The following is a 15,898-nucleotide window of genomic DNA, read 5'->3' on the forward strand; positions in this document are numbered from 1 at the left end:
ATCTAAACGCAGAAAAAGGACACATAACCCCCTACCCCACCCCCGCTGCAGCAACACATTGCTTGGAAATTAAAAGCATTTGGTTACAAATACCACTTAATAGAATTTTGCCTTTGTCACATATTCCTGTGATAGGCTGAGTGTTCTGGAGACATTTTAAATAAGTTTATATCATCCTCTAACCTTAAAAAGGATCCTTTAATACATAATTAAGTGGTAAAATACCAGTTAAGCAATTTGTTCTGTTTGTGCCTACTTATCTAGAAAAATGATAAGTTTATTTGTAAAAGGCTTAACAATTGCCATGGCTACTTAACCTAGCAGGTGAGTCAAACTCCAATTAGTTAATAGATGTATTTTTTAACAAAAAGAGGTCTAGGTTTTTAAATAGCAAAACAAAATAAAATTTCAGAGCTTAGAAAATGAAAGGTCATCAATTTATTTATTTTATTTATTTTTTTTGGCCTTGCCGCACAGATTGCGGGATCTTAGTTCCCCCCCGAAGGTGGATGGATCCCAGGTCCCCTCCCGCAGTGAGAGCACCGAGTCCTAACCACTGGACTGGAAAGGTCATCAATTTTAACAGTTTTGAATACTACAAGAAATGCAGGGTCCACAAAATTAAATGATTTAGCCAAGGATACTACCTAGTTAGTGGTGAAGCCAAAATAGGAATCCGAATCTTGAACAATCAGAGAACAATTCTTAAACAGTTATCACATAATTCCTGAGCAAATAAACTAAATATTCACCATTTAAACTATAAAAACTGCTGCTACAACTACTAAGTGCTTTACACAATGACTACATTAAATCCTTACAACCCTGAGTGGGCTTTACAGATCAGGAGTCAGGACCAGAGACATTAAGTAACTTGGCCAAGTACACACAGGGAGCTAGGATAAGCATGCTCTCTCCACTGCACCATGTAGCCTCTCCTGCGATAAGACTCTTGGTTACCATACTATCTTCACTCCATCTTCCTTGTACTGTATAAGACTGGATGAGCCCAAATCCAATTCCACCTTAAACAATAAAATACAGCTGCTGGTTCCAAAGTGGCCTTAGTCACTCCAATCAAATGACAGCAGAAGTAGCACAGAGAAAAGGCCCTCACCTTCCCCAGCTGTCCTACTCTTCCCATCTTTAAGATGAAAAGCAGTAGAAAGACCTCCAGATTCTGGTATTCCCTCCCTTTGCCCCCTTCCCTCCTACTTCTACCAATCAAGGGATGTGATCAAATGTTGAGAGGGTAGGTATGGGTCTCTGAGTGCGGGCTCAGTACATGTTGCAAAGGCTAGAATCCATTTTTTTCTTTCTTCCTCTATTTGGTAGAAGAAGATTAAGATGGGAGCTAGAAGTCTATAGCCACAATCCTATGAGGCATATAAGATGCTCAGCAGCTACCATTTTATGTGAACCTAGGAAGAAATGCTGGAAGATCTGTGAGAAGAGGTGATGTACCATGATCTAAACCCCTTCCCTCAGCTCCTTCCCCAAACGGAGTGTCAGGAACACCAGGCTGTGAGGCAGGGGGCAGGGAAGAAACAGAGCCAAACATGATGCTAACCGTTCTCAGAGGCTGCCAAGCAGTACCATTTCCGAGCAACACATACACAGGCACGTGCTTGCAATCAATGTACCCTATCAATGTTTCTGTAAACTTGAGTAACTTTAAGAGGAGGGTTTCAAGCTATAAGTTAATTCAGCTACCAAGACAGGTAATTTACTAAGTGACTTTCTTATATTCTTTTTCTTGATGAACTACAAAAGAATGTAAGTTTTAAAAGATTAAGTTCTAGTCCTTGTGTTTAAATTTTTTTACATTCAAATTATTAGAACAAGGTTTGCTTCACTTGAACCCCAAACCCTCTTACCTCCATCCCCAAGAGAACTCTCAGGTAACCCTTTTAGACGGTCTGCCTTAAAATGTTTGATAATAAGAAACTGACAGCAAGTCCTGTGAAATGGTTGCGTCATCACAAGCTATTTCACTGTTTAGAATACAGCATCTCCTTCATTTCTATATTGATACACACATACAGAAAAACAGGATTTGATTTGAAACTAACACTATCAGTGCTTTTCTGTGCAGTAGATGATTTAAAAACAAAAACAAAAAAAACCCTATAAAATGACTTAATTGATCCTCCAGGATGAGTAAGCTGTTTCCTAATGGGGTCAGAATAATTGCAGAAGTGAACTCATTTTTCAGCTTTTTTGGAACAGAAGAGCTAATGGAGCTTCTCCCAAAATTCTTGACGTAAACTCAGAGAAGAACCTGCTTAGGTGGCATCATCTAGCCCATGGGACGGTTAGCAATGTCTGCAGACAGTTCTGGTTGTCGCAGCTGGGGGTGGGAGGGGCAGGAAATGGAATGCCGCCACCACCCAGGGGGTCGAGACCAGGGATGCTGCTAACACCCTACAGTGTACACCACAGCCCCGCACAGCAAGGAATTATCTGAAACACCACGCAAACGGTGCCAAGGCTGAGAAGCTCTGTCCTAAGGTTGTCATGGATTTTCAAAACTGTAGTTTCCAGAAACCTTGTCAATGACACTCAGCACATAAATACCTCAACATGGCTCTAGCTATTTTGAGGGGTTCTCCCCTACCAGGATATCTGCTTACGGAAGAATAACCATGGCAAGTCTGGTAGTTATTCAACAGGGAATTCATCTTCCTTTTCTTTCATTCATTCCCTTGGCTTCAATCACAGTCTGGATGCTAATAACTCCCAGCTCTGCCACTTGGAGTCAAAGCCTTTCCCACGTTTCACACACTGGACACCTCCAGCTTCCCCCATATCCAAAGTTAACAGCGCTGTCTCTCTACTCCCACCCCCCCACACACCCCGCCTGTGCCCCAAGCCTCCCCTCCTTCTCTGTTTCACCTCTGTATTCCCAGGCTTAGCAAGCAGCACCACCCCTGGCCGAGGGGAAAGCCTGGGCCCCCAGGCTCACCCCCCTCCCCAGAATAATCACAACACTTTGCACATACTTGGCATTTGACCCACATGTTGAATACGAATTAATCTTTCAGACCAGTTGGTAAGTGATAAGCCCAAAGAAGACTGGAGAAAAAATAAATAAAACAAAACCAGGCAGCAGAGAATGGAGTTCAGCATAAAAAAGCAGCACATTTGGAAATGTATCCCATGCTCAAAAAAAACAGCATCACAGACCCGAAAAGAACCAAAGAAGTCCCAGGGCATGGCTCAAAAGGTGGAAAAGATACAGATGACACTGACCAGCTAGGGTGCTAACTCTGAAAGAAGGCAACTTTCTTTAAAATTCAAGATTAATAGGCATGAGTATCCCAAAGCATTGAAAAGAAAGAGGAATAGATGAAGGGAAAAAAGAATACAGTAGTAGAGTTCGTAAAAATAATAACAATCACCTAACACTTGCACAAAGTTGAAGTTTGCAATGTTCACATATATTACGTTATTCTTTGAAAAACTGTGAGGCAAGCAGGTCTTATAATTACTGGGCAATGATACTTAAGACCCTGAGGTTTTGAATAGCAATTTAGAAAGAACCATGGATCATTCTGAATGTTAAGTAGCACAAAGCATCAAACCACCCTGACACAGTCAGTGTTCAAGTGGTTCTTATCACCCCAGACTCTTCCGGTAAAAGCCATCAGCAGCAATTCACAATGGTGATTATCCAAGGAGCTGCTATTTCAGGAACTACACAGGGGTCATTTCAAGAACCATTTCTATTCATTTTACGTCTCTGATAATAGAATTTGGTTGGCTGGTGACACCCTTCCATCATCTCCAGAAGCACCAACAGTATGCTTTATCATCATAAGTGAGTCATTATGTCTCTTTTAGAGATAAGATTCCAGACGGTTTCAATAAATTGTAAAGACATCCAAGTGAATCAGAGAGGAGAATTTAAACTTTGACCAACAGTTTCCCCTCTGCATCTAACATTAGCTCATCTGTAATACATCATGACAAACTAACACTTGGGTTTATAAATATGCATGCATTGCAGCCTGACTCACCATCACAAAGTTAGGGCTATAAATGATTGAGTACTCCCCTCGCGTGGGATAACAATTCAGATGGAAGCAATAAGATTTAACAGGTGAGGTGGGTTTGGTTTTTTGGGTTTCTTTTAATATCATCTGATTTGTTTTTCATTCTTACTGATTTTGTTGTTCTACCCAGTAAAGCTGAGACAGCTTCAGCTTAGAGGGACAGGCACATACAGCCAAAAACAAAGACATAGTTGTTCAATTCTAACTTTCAAGATAGAATTATTTAAATGAGATCAGCAAAAGCAACTGTCTTGAACCCACACTTTCTACTGTGAGAGCTTGAAAGAAAAGTGGTATGTTTGATGTTCCAAAAGCATTTGGCTTGGAACATGCAGAATTTAGAGTTCATATGAAAGATACCGAAAGAGCATGGCAATAGCACAACACAGTATTAGAGCAGTTTTCCTGGCTCTACGAAAAGGGACAAAAGTTTGATGGGCTGGCAGAAAGAGGTAAGGACCAAAGTCTATAACTGAAGTTTAAACACCATCAAGGTCCTCAAAGGTGTGTGTATGCAAGTGTGTGTCTTGCAGGGGGCTGAACAGGAGATGGGGCGGTAAGATGGTAAAAGAAATTCAGATTGACTGAGGGTATCCACAAACATCAGAGGCTTTGCCCAGCTTCCTATCTGAATCCCTTTGGGGGAACAATTTTTTTTTTTCGCGGTACGTGGGCCTCTCACTGCTGTGGCCTCTCCCGTTGTGGAGCACAGGCTCCGGACGCGCAGGCTCAGCGGCCATGGCTCACAGGCCCAGCCGCTCCGCGGCATGTGGGATCTTCCCGGACCAGGGCACGAATCCGTGTCCCCTGCATCAGCAGGTGGACTCTCAACCACTGCGCCACCAGGGGAGCCCTGGGGGAACAATTTTGATGCATCCTCCCACTCAGTGTTGGTAGATACGTCACAGCAGCAATGGTGGCGAAGTGTGGCAGGGCAGGATGGGATTGAGAGCTCTAAGTTTCCCTGTCTTCCTGGCTGCAGTGGACTGTCAGAGATCCAGAATCATTCCCAAGGCCCCTTCAAGGGAGGCCTGGCAGAGCTTTTGCTGCAGCACTCGGGGTAGGGAGTGAGGATTCTGAGCATGGAGAACCATGGAGTCGGCCAATGAATCAGCAAGCAGTCATCATGGTTTTATCTCAACCTAAAAATCAACCGGAAGATGCCCCAGCTTCTGACATAGCAACAGGGAATAACATGAAGACAAAGGCCAAAGGCCAAGCAGGATGAGACACACAACAAAGGCCATGGGACCATGGATTGGATGGACACCTTCCTCCCCCCAGTGCTTCCCTGCCACTGAGACTCCATCCGGAGTTTGCTGCAGTTGGGGTGAAGGCGGGGGTGGGAGAAGAACTACAGAATGGGAACAGCAGCCCTAAGAATGACTGAGAATTTTGCAGACTGCATCACATCTTAAATTTGACTGAATAGTTACCCCCAAGGGCATTATAAAGAGATACCAACTTGAAGCAGCAATATTACATGTTTTCCCACTAATGGCAGAAAAAAAGTTTCCAGAACTAAATTGGGTTACAAAGAAATAAAGTTACAAGAAATAAAGTCCCATTTCTGCACATCCACAAATGTATAAAAACTTTATATTGCTGAACAGTTTACAGTTTTCACAGGTTAGAGAATCACAAATTATTACAACACCCAGATTATCCTAAAGCATCACTCCCACACACTGGTCTTAAAAACGTCTTCCTCTCTCTTTTCTTTTTAACAATACTCACCTCTCTTCTTCTTCATTCATTAGAGCTGGCAGAGAGTAGAGGAGAAGATCTATGACATAAAAATGCTGGTCATTCTTCATGGCGTTATTCTAACCCAACCCAGAAGTCAGTAATCACCCAGCAGTCCAGAGAACCAGGCTGAGGATGGTTATTTGTTATTCCAGTTATCACAGTGCCATTACACTCGAGACTCTAAGAGCGCAAATGAACTTAGAACTTAAAACCGTCTCCGTCATGGTTTTACCAAGTGTCTACACAGTGGCCAGAGGCAGCAATGGGCCCAGCAAGGAAGGAAGTTCAAAAAGCTGCAAATGAATGATTCCCAGCCTACGGCTTCGTCTACTTTTTGTTTCTGGGACTTTTCGGAGGAATTTTTTTTTTTCCTTTCCTACAGAAAATCTGTCTTGAGTTTTACTCCAGAAAACTATTCCCCTAAGCCTGCTGTTTGTTCCACCTCAGGGCCCACAGCATCTTTTGACTAATGTTTTCTTGTCTCCAGCAGAAAACACTGAAATTGTGGGGTCGCTTATCTGGCTTACCTGTCTCTCTCACAAAGACAGTGCGAGTATCTTTAAATTCCCAGTCTCTAATTCAGTTGACTTTGTGTGTCAAAGCGGCAAGCACAGGTCTGAATACTTTATACATAATCAAAATTCAGTTCCTCGTCAAAGTAATTATAGAGGGTAAGTACTACTGTTATCCTCTCGATTTTACAGATGAGGAAATGGCTGCACAGAGAGGTAGAATAATAAAGTCGAGAATCAAACTCAGGCTGTCTGGCTCCGGAGTGGAGGCTCAATAAAAGTTTGTTGAGTTCTATTAAACCCAAACTGGAAAAACTGATTTAGAAATCCAAAGGTCCTTTCTTCCAGATAGTGCCTTTGGTCAGCATATTTTAAACCAATAAGCCATGAGAATCCAATTAAAGAAACACTGTATCTTTTGTTTCAATAATTTGTCTGTTGCATTACAGATGTCTTTCTTTCATTGCCACACTCCTTCACTTTTTCCAAGTTATCATTATTTTCTTGAGTCAAAAATCATAATAATGACTTTTGTCAGCTTCCACAAGGCTAGCGTTTTGGTAGAGAAGAAAGTAAGTCTTCCCATGAGTTGTAAAAAGACATTATCTGCTACTCTACGGTAGACGCACACATACAAAAGTACAAACCTCACAAACAAAACACCTGTTACCCATTTTTCCCTCGAAACAAAGGCATTTCTCGTTTTGTGTGTGTGTGTGTTTTTTTTTGCGGTACGCGGGCCTCTCACTGTTGTGGCCTCTCCCGTTGCGGAGCAACAGGCTCCGGACGCGCAGGCTCAGCGGCCATGGCTCACGGGCCCAGCCGCTTCGCGACATGTGGGATCCTCCCGGAACGAGGCACGAACCCGTGTCCCCTGCATCGGCAGGCGGACTCCCAACCCCTGCGCCACCAGGGAAGCCCTACATGCCATACTCTATCTGCTCCCTTCCATTAGCATGAGACCCTATCCCCAGTGGAGTATCTCTGGACACCTCACAGATTCTTCAAGGCTACCATTACTATACCCTACACGGAGCAGAGATGTTACTCAGTACCACCCTCCCCAGCCTAGTTACCAATCAGCACCACACTCTTGTCCCACAATTCCTGCTTTCGGAATAAGTAGTCATGTTGTACAGCTCCAGAGACTAATGAGTAGTATAACCAAATAATGTACTGTCCAAACCAAGACAGCTTTGAAGGTATTATGAATAACTGTTCTGTATATAAAATAGATAACTAACAAGGACCTACTCTACAGCACAAGGAACTATACTCTATATTTCGTAATAACCTATAAGGGAAAAGTATCTGAAAAAAATAGTTATATACGTACGTAGAACTGAATCACAGAAGCTAACACAACACTGTAAATCAACTATACTTCAATTTTAAAACACTGAGAAAAAAATAATAATTGCTCTGGAACAATAATTATGCTGGGCAAACTGGGATGTGCAGTCATCCTACAAAGGACTAAACCAATGGTGAGCACCAGACCAAAAACAAACAAACAAACAGAAGGAAAAACAGCCAATCTGTGGGCTAGCCAGCAACCTGGGAGGCTGGTTACAAAGATGATTGGGCCAACATCACAGTTTGCAATTTAAAATAAGATGTGTAGGAAAATTGCCAGTTGGTAGTGGGTGCTGGCATTGAAAGGTTGAATCAGAGCTGAAGAAGCCAGGATGATGAAGAAGCTGGTACATGGAAAGTGGAGAATCAAATGAACATCAGTAAGAATCAAAACCCACCTGACAAAGAGACCTAAGATCCAGATGGATTGCCAGTTCCTGCAGCAGGACTCATCCCAGGCACCCCTTTGATCCACACAGTGCTGTCCATACTGTTCCTAAACTAACACTCGTGAATTCTAGTTTTTACAATCAAAGGGGCTTGACTGAAATGCAGTCCTCAAATGAACTTTCAACTATCCCTCTTCAACACTTCCTCTTATGCACCCAATCTCATTCAGCATTCGCTTATTATCACGTCCCCCAGTCTCTATTCCTTCGCTCTCCCCAGTCACCCAGCTTGCCTGCCTCAGACAGCTATGGAACCCTCTTCTCCATTCTCACTGATGCTACGTGGTTCATACCTCAGTATGGTCTCTCCATTCTAGGAGCCACTGCCTCCTCCAAATCGCCCTTTCCATAACTAATCCACTCAAGTCCCATATAACTCAGGATTCAATGATAAATAATGTTCCTCTGGACCAGTAGTAGGAAAAGAGAATGTAATAGGAAAAATAGATCATATTCATCACAACAATTAAATCTCTGAGGTATCCAGAAATAAATCTAACCAAACATGAGCAAGAAGTGTGTGGGGAAATATAGAAAAGATTAAAAGGCTTGAATGAATGGAGAAATAAAACATATTCATAGAAAGGAAGAATCAATTTTATCAAAATGTCATATTCCCCAAATAATCTATAAATTAAATGCAATTCCCATCAAAATTCCAACAGGTTGTGTGTGGGGGGTGGGGGGGAGCTTGACAAATTAATCTCCAAATTTCTATAAAAACCACAAGGACCAAAACTAGCCAAGAAAAAGTAGGAAGAGCAGGTCGGAGAAACTTGCTCTACCAGATACCTAGATTTATTACAAAGCTACATTATTAAGACAGTGACGTGTTGGTGGAAGGCTCTAAAAAGAAGCAAAGAAACACACCAGAGATCCCACAAGCAAACCCATGCATACATGACAATTAGTTACCGGCAGAAGATGCATCACATATCATGGAAAAGGACAGACTAGTCAATAAATAGGGGGAGTCCAAAACAAAACAGGATTCCTACCTTAAACCACACTAAAAACATCAAGTGTGATTAAAAGTGATCGAAGACCTAAGTTGGAAAGGTAAAACTTTACAACTATTCAAAGAAATATAAAAGAATATTTTTATAATCTTGGGATGAGGAAGGATTCAAGGGAGACAGAAGAAGCTCAAACTATAAATGGAAAGATAATAAATGTGACAACAAAACATAAAACTTCTGTACATCAAAAGATACCATTAAAAGAGTAAAAATGCAAGCCACAGACTGAAAAAAAATACATAGGGATAGATAGATAGGTAGATAGATAGATACATAGATAGAGATATGGATACAGATACAGATATATATCATCACATGTAGAAAATATAAAGAACTCCACAAATCATTAAGAAAAATTTTTCCCAGTAGAAAAATAGGACAGAATTTATATTGAGGAACCAGAATGCCCAATACACTTAAAAAAAGACATTCAACCTCACAGTAGTTACAGAAATGCAGAACTGAGCCCAGCAGGTTACCATTTTCACACAACTGGATTTATCACAACAAAACATCTCATATATCGCTGGTGAGCATGTAAATGGTACAACCACACTGTAGAACACTTTGACAACATCTACTAAAGTTGAAAATACAGATAAAGTAAGACCTAGAAGTTTCATTTTCAGGTATTTACAAGAGAGAAATATTGCATACACACACAAGAAAACATAAAAATATTCCCTAAAGCATTATATACAATAGAGAAAACCAGAAAACAACTTAAATCTCCATTAAGGAGAGAACAGATAAATCAATGTTAAGATATTCATACAATAGAACACTAGCAGAATAAATTAGAAAAAATGTAGGCATATATATAAGCAAATAACTCAAAATTGTGCTCTTACTGGATCATTCCCATCACGTTCTTATTTATCCCACCTCTTTAAAATAAAGAAAATAACAACATTCTCTTGAGCCTACTTCCATCATCCTATACCATCCTCCTTTGCTTCCCCTTCTGCCAAAAAACTCCTTGACAATTTTCTGCATTAGCAGTTTTCTATTCCTCTCCTTTTATTTCTCTTAAACACACAGCAGTTAGATTTTTTTCCCTAACAGTTCACAAAAAAAATTGGATTGAATGAGCATGAGTTCCACTAGCAATCACTTACATAGAACTTTTCTAGGTTGGTGAGGTGTGTAATAAGAGTAAAGTAATAAAGCAGAATCCCTTCTGTCTAGGTTGTTAGAATCACTGAATTTCAGGTTTAGAAGGAACTTCATATCTGGTCACCAAGTTCAATTATTCAATCAGCCAAATGCTTGATTATTCTCAGTGGAGAATTATTCTCAGTGGAGTCCCTGTTTCCATCCTATTTTTTGATCATTCTGGTAAGACAAAGCTCATTATTTTCTAAGTCAGCCCATCCATGCAGAAGGTTCCACCTTACACTGAGCAAAAAGCTGTTTCTCTAAAGCATCTACCAAGTGGTCCTAAATTTCTCTGCCCAAACTACAAAGAACTGAGCTAAACTCTCCACCAACTGCTACCCTTACATATTTGAAAGACACTTTCAATTCCTTTATAAAACAGTCTTAAAATGAAATCTCGACAACGTTTCCTATGATAACGTGACTTGAATTTCCTTACTCTTCTGTTGGTTCCCTTCCAAACTCATTCCAAGTCATCTAAATTCCTCTTAAAGAAAATCTATATGAAAAACAATTATTTTACTTCCTGTTAAAAGTTGACCATAGGAAAACAGAGTTTTTTCTGCAAAATATTATATATTTTCCAAAAAGTGATAATGCAGTCCATTACAAAATATCAAAGAACATCTCTTTCAATCTCTTTCTCTTTCTGGATATAGACTCACATACACACATGCACCATATACAAATCAATGAGGCAGCATAGAGCATTGGTTAAGAGCACAGACTCTGGAGCTGTACTGCCCAGTTTCAAATCCTAGCTCAAGCTTTGTTGGTATGTGGCTTGGGGTAAGTCATTTGACTTCTCCAAACCTCAGTATTTTCACTGCAGCTACCTCATGCTGAGGTGGTAAGAAATAAATCAGTTACTATATGTAAAACGCTTGAAACAGCCATAGAGTGATGGCTTTAACCTTTTTTCCATATAAATAATAGAGAGCCTGGGGCGATATATGGAAATATATGACCATAAGACCTAAAATTACATTTATATTCATAGATAAAATTTTCATTTTTCCAGCTAAACTGACACCTGTAGTTTGGGTTAAATTTAAGCAAATGCGTATGTACATTCTGAACAACAAAGACAAAACACTGACATTGACTTTACCATTCAAATCAGTTCAACGCTAACTCATCACCTAAAAGTCTGTCACCTGTTAGGGCACAAAACTGTATAAGACAGCCCTTTTTCAAACAGTCCTTGGCAAAGCTGGGAATATGCACGTAAACAAATTACCATAATATGGATAACGCATTCGTTGTATGGATAAAGTACTGGGGGAATACAACAAGACAACAATAAAAGTATGAGACAACAATTAATTCATGGCCTTATATTTTATTTAAAAATAACAGAACATCTAAATGGCTGGAGAAGAACAAGTGTTTTTGAATCATATTTTGAATAAACTAGTATTAATAAATTAGTTTTATATTTCACATCTAAACCTGAAGGGGTACAAAACCAACCCGTCCACATGCCTGGCTGACAACAGCAGCCTCATCTTACTGGCAATTGGCCACTGACGCTCAGGTTCCATAGCTAAACAGTCATTCCCATCAACATGGCATGACCAAGCAGTGGTTCCCAATGCCAGGGCTCACAGAAGCATCAATTTCCAACACTGTTTCTCTGTGCCTTAGAGGAATCAGACTGACTGTTGTTCTGTTGCCATCCGATGCTATATTAAGCTCAAAGGTAACATGATAAGACTTTTCAAGAAGCAGGATGTGACCCTAAGTTATCCTATCCCCTACTCTACAAGGAACTAAAAGGAGAATTGACAGGACCCAACTTTTTTAGTCCATATAATTATTTCCACAGAATCTACTAACTGCCGTTGGCCTTTGGGCAGAATTAATGTGGCAATCAAATGAGAAGAAATAGACCTTGAAGATCAACAACATACACAGGCTTTGGTATCAAATCTCAGCTCAGACACTAATTCAAAAATAATCTCTTCTACTTGGTAGAGGAAATAGCTTTTGTATTTTCAACAATTAACCAAAGGTCAGTTACTCAACTCATCTAAGCATCTGTTCCTCAAAAGTAAAAAGGAAATGAGGAAAAAATATATATATACATATATAAAACATATATATATAAAGGAATCACTGTGCTGTACACCTGTAACTAATACAATATTGTAAATCAACTATACTTCAATAAATAAATTAATAAATACATTGTTTTAAAAAAGGCAATGATAACAGCATCTATCCCTTTAAGGTTGGAAGGATTAAAACAGGAGTGAGTGTAATGTGCTTAGCCAATGCCCAACACTGGAAGTATTAGCTATTGTTACTGCTGTTACCAAAATCTGTTCTGAAAACTAAAGAACAATAAAATTTTAAGATATCATTTATTATCAAGCTATTAATCTACTCAAAACCTTCCCCGGAGCACTGAATTTACGTACACATATAAACTCCTGCCCCTCCAGCTGAAGCACACGATTCCATCTCTGATCACAGCCAACAAAAAGTTAGGTTCCCAACTACCAATATCCAACGAAATAGCCACAATGCTCTTTTTTTTTTTTTTTTTTTTTTTTTTTTTTTGCGGTAAGCGGGCCTCTTATTGTTGTGGACTCTCCCATTGCGGAGCACAGGCTCCAGACGCGCAGGCTCAGCGGCCATGGCTCACGGGCCCAGCCGCTCCGCGGCACGTGGGATCCTGCCGGGCCGGGGCACGAACCCGTGTCCCCTGCATCGGCAGGCGGACTCTCAACCACTGCGCCACCAGGGAAGCCCCACAGTGCTCTTTTAAAACTATTTTCTTAGTTTCTTCATGGAATAATTAAAAAAGGCGCAAGGTGGTGGTGACTGACCCCACGTGCTCTATACAACTGTTGCTTTTTATGTTCTGCTTGACTTACTGGAGTTTAGAATTTCAGTAGATACAAGGTATAACCTCTTTTAGAGGCCTCTGAATAAAACCTGATGCACATTCAGAATATCAAGAAGGAGGAGGAGGTCTAATGAGAAACCAAATATTGAAAAGTGTACTGGAAGAAGGCAGTGTACTGTATTAGTCTGTTTTTAGAATATTCTGCATCAAAATAGTGATTCCTAAATGTAGAATGTTTCAGCATCACATAAAAACACGTCAAAGGATTTTTGCCCTACCATTTTACAAAACTGAAGTCATACTTCCTATATTTCTCTAAAACCTGCATTTCTCCTACACAATACATCATAAAACACTTTCTAAACTTATATGGATATCATTTAAAATAGTTATTTTAAATAACTTCATAAAATTCCATAGTAAGGATACATAATTTATTGTAAAAATCTATAATGGAACAGCATCTGAAATCTGAATCACTTTGCGGTACACCTGAAGCTAACACAATATTGTAAATTAACTATACTTCAGTTAATTTCCATTAGTTTGTTTCCAGCTATTGCCAACTACAAACAAAACAGCATAACTATCCTTTATCAGCAGTCCTTGCCTACTTGTGCCTTTATTTCTACAGGGTAACACACTAACATTTGTGGAGCACATCTTATGTGCCAAGCACTTTAATACCTTATTTGTATTATTTGATTGAATCCTTCAAACAATACTATAAGGCAGGTACTATAATTATCCCATTTTACAGCTTCTAGTGACGCTGAGCATCTTTTCCTGTAGCCACTGGCCACTAGTTTTCTTTTCAAGAACTGCCCCCTTTGCACTTTTTTTTTTTTTTTTTTTTTTTACTGAGTTAATTGTAGAGGCACTTTGCACGTTATGGACATTAGCCCTTTTCTTCACATATGTTACAAATATTTTTCATAGGCTGCCATTTTATTTCTTTGTTTATAGATTATATGTTATCATATTTTGTTTATAAGTCATCAAATTTTGTAACTTTGCCACAAACAAAATTTCATTTATACGTAGTCAAATGTTTCTTTCTTTACAGCTTCTCTATTTGCTGACTTGTTTAAAAATACAACCTCCAGTCCCAGATTATACAATATTCTCTTATATTTTCTTATATTCTTTTATTGTTTAGTTTTTATATTTAAACCTTTATATACCAAGAATTTATTTTTACATTTTAGGAATTTTAGTTTTTTCAGATTAATATAAACTTTGTCAGCACCACTTACTAAACAAACTCTCTTTTCCAAATGACTTGTAAATATCACCTTTGTCACATATTTTGCTATCTGCTTGTGAGCACTATTTTGTTTGTAAGATCTATATCACGAATTGGCAAACCGCAGTTTGAAAACTAAATCCAGTCACACCCATATAACTGCTTTCATGCTATAAAGGCAGAGTTGAGTTAGACAAGAGACTACATGGCCCATAAAGTTAAAAATATTTGCTATTTGGTCCTTTACAGAAAAAGTTTGCTAACCCCTGACCTATCTGTTAATTACTAGCCATAGATTGTTCACATGGCTTTGCAGTTAGTTTTAATTTCAGCTAATAGAAAATCCCCTTCGCTCTTCTTTCTTAGCTATTTTGGGGCATTTATTCTTCTATATAAAGCTTCATATAATTTTAGGCAGTTTTTTAAAAAAACTAAAAAATTCCATTAGGATTGGAATTGGGGTTGTATTAAATGGTGTTTATTAATTTGCCATCCAAGAACACAGTATGTTCAAGTCTTGTTTTAAGACCTTTCCTAAGATTTTATTATTTTCTACATACATTCACCAGCTCTTTTGTAAAACGTATTTGCACTACAGTTTGTTTTTGTTATGAATAGGGTCTTTTGGCCATTTTTCTGTTTCTAGCTATTTATCCCAAATTTTCCTGTAGAAGGTCACTTTAAATTTATTCCTCTCCTATTGAAGATTACATCTGGCTGGGGAAAACGTCTTACATACTTCCTTTATTATAAGTTATTTGGAAGGCTTTTGCTGTTTGTTCAGAGAGTACCCCAATGTCATTCCGAACAGCCTAATCACCACATATGGTGGTTGGAAAAAGCAACCACTCTATCATGCCACAACCCTAAGAAGGAATATTTCCAATCCCCTACAGTGGGTTCTTTCTATGGTTCACGGAAAAGAAAAAGCCAGGGAACTACAGTGAGTCACAGACTGACTCTCATTAGTTGACAGTTCTACCGTTTGTAGAGTGCTTTATAACTTTCAAAACCTTCTCACATCAGACTTTAGCCTCACTGTTACCTCAAGTACGACAGTTTTAGATCCACAAACAGAGGAGTCTCATTAAGGAGCTTTATGATCAAAACCTCAGAGCAGACTGCATTGTTAAACTGCAGACTGCAGCTTAGGTTACTGAAGTCTATAGGTCCACAGGGCACCCAATTATAAGAAATGGAGTGTTAATGAGCTAATAGGACCATAAAGGCAAAATAAGACTTCTGGGATACAAAAACTGGAATTAAGTTTATCCTTTTCCAGGCTAAGCAGAAGTCACTTTTTTTTAAACAGATGAAAATTAAATTAAAAAGTGAGAGCCCTAAAGAGATACAATAATCCTGATGCAATTTTAAAATTTGGTTAACTAGATGATTTTGGAGGGCCCACATGAATCAACTAGACTCCCTGAAGGGACTTTAAGGCTTTTTTTTTGGCGGTACGCGGGCCTCTCACTGTTGTGGCCTCTCCCATTGTGGAGC

General features: G+C 39.3%; 1 protein-coding gene across 7 annotated transcripts in view; it reads right to left on the minus strand.

Moving 5' to 3' along the window:
• BCKDHB (branched chain keto acid dehydrogenase E1 subunit beta) overlaps window positions 1-15,898 on the minus strand; it is a 287,874-nt gene that overhangs the window by 150,560 nt on the left and 121,416 nt on the right. Inside the window, exon 9 of one of the 7 annotated variants that reach the window (XM_033428575.2) lies at window positions 5,797-5,841. The exons of the other annotated variants lie outside the window; for them this stretch is intronic. Within the exon in view, the coding sequence (XP_033284466.1) occupies window positions 5,812-5,841 (30 nt within the window). The 3' untranslated portion in view covers window positions 5,797-5,811. Of the gene's footprint in view, window positions 1-5,796; window positions 5,842-15,898 lie in introns of those variants that run through there. 7 annotated transcript variants of the gene reach the window in all.

Source organism: Orcinus orca, chromosome 12 (assembly GCF_937001465.1).
Source record: "Orcinus orca chromosome 12, mOrcOrc1.1, whole genome shotgun sequence".
In the NCBI taxonomy this organism is placed as follows: domain Eukaryota; kingdom Metazoa; phylum Chordata; class Mammalia; order Artiodactyla; family Delphinidae; genus Orcinus; species Orcinus orca.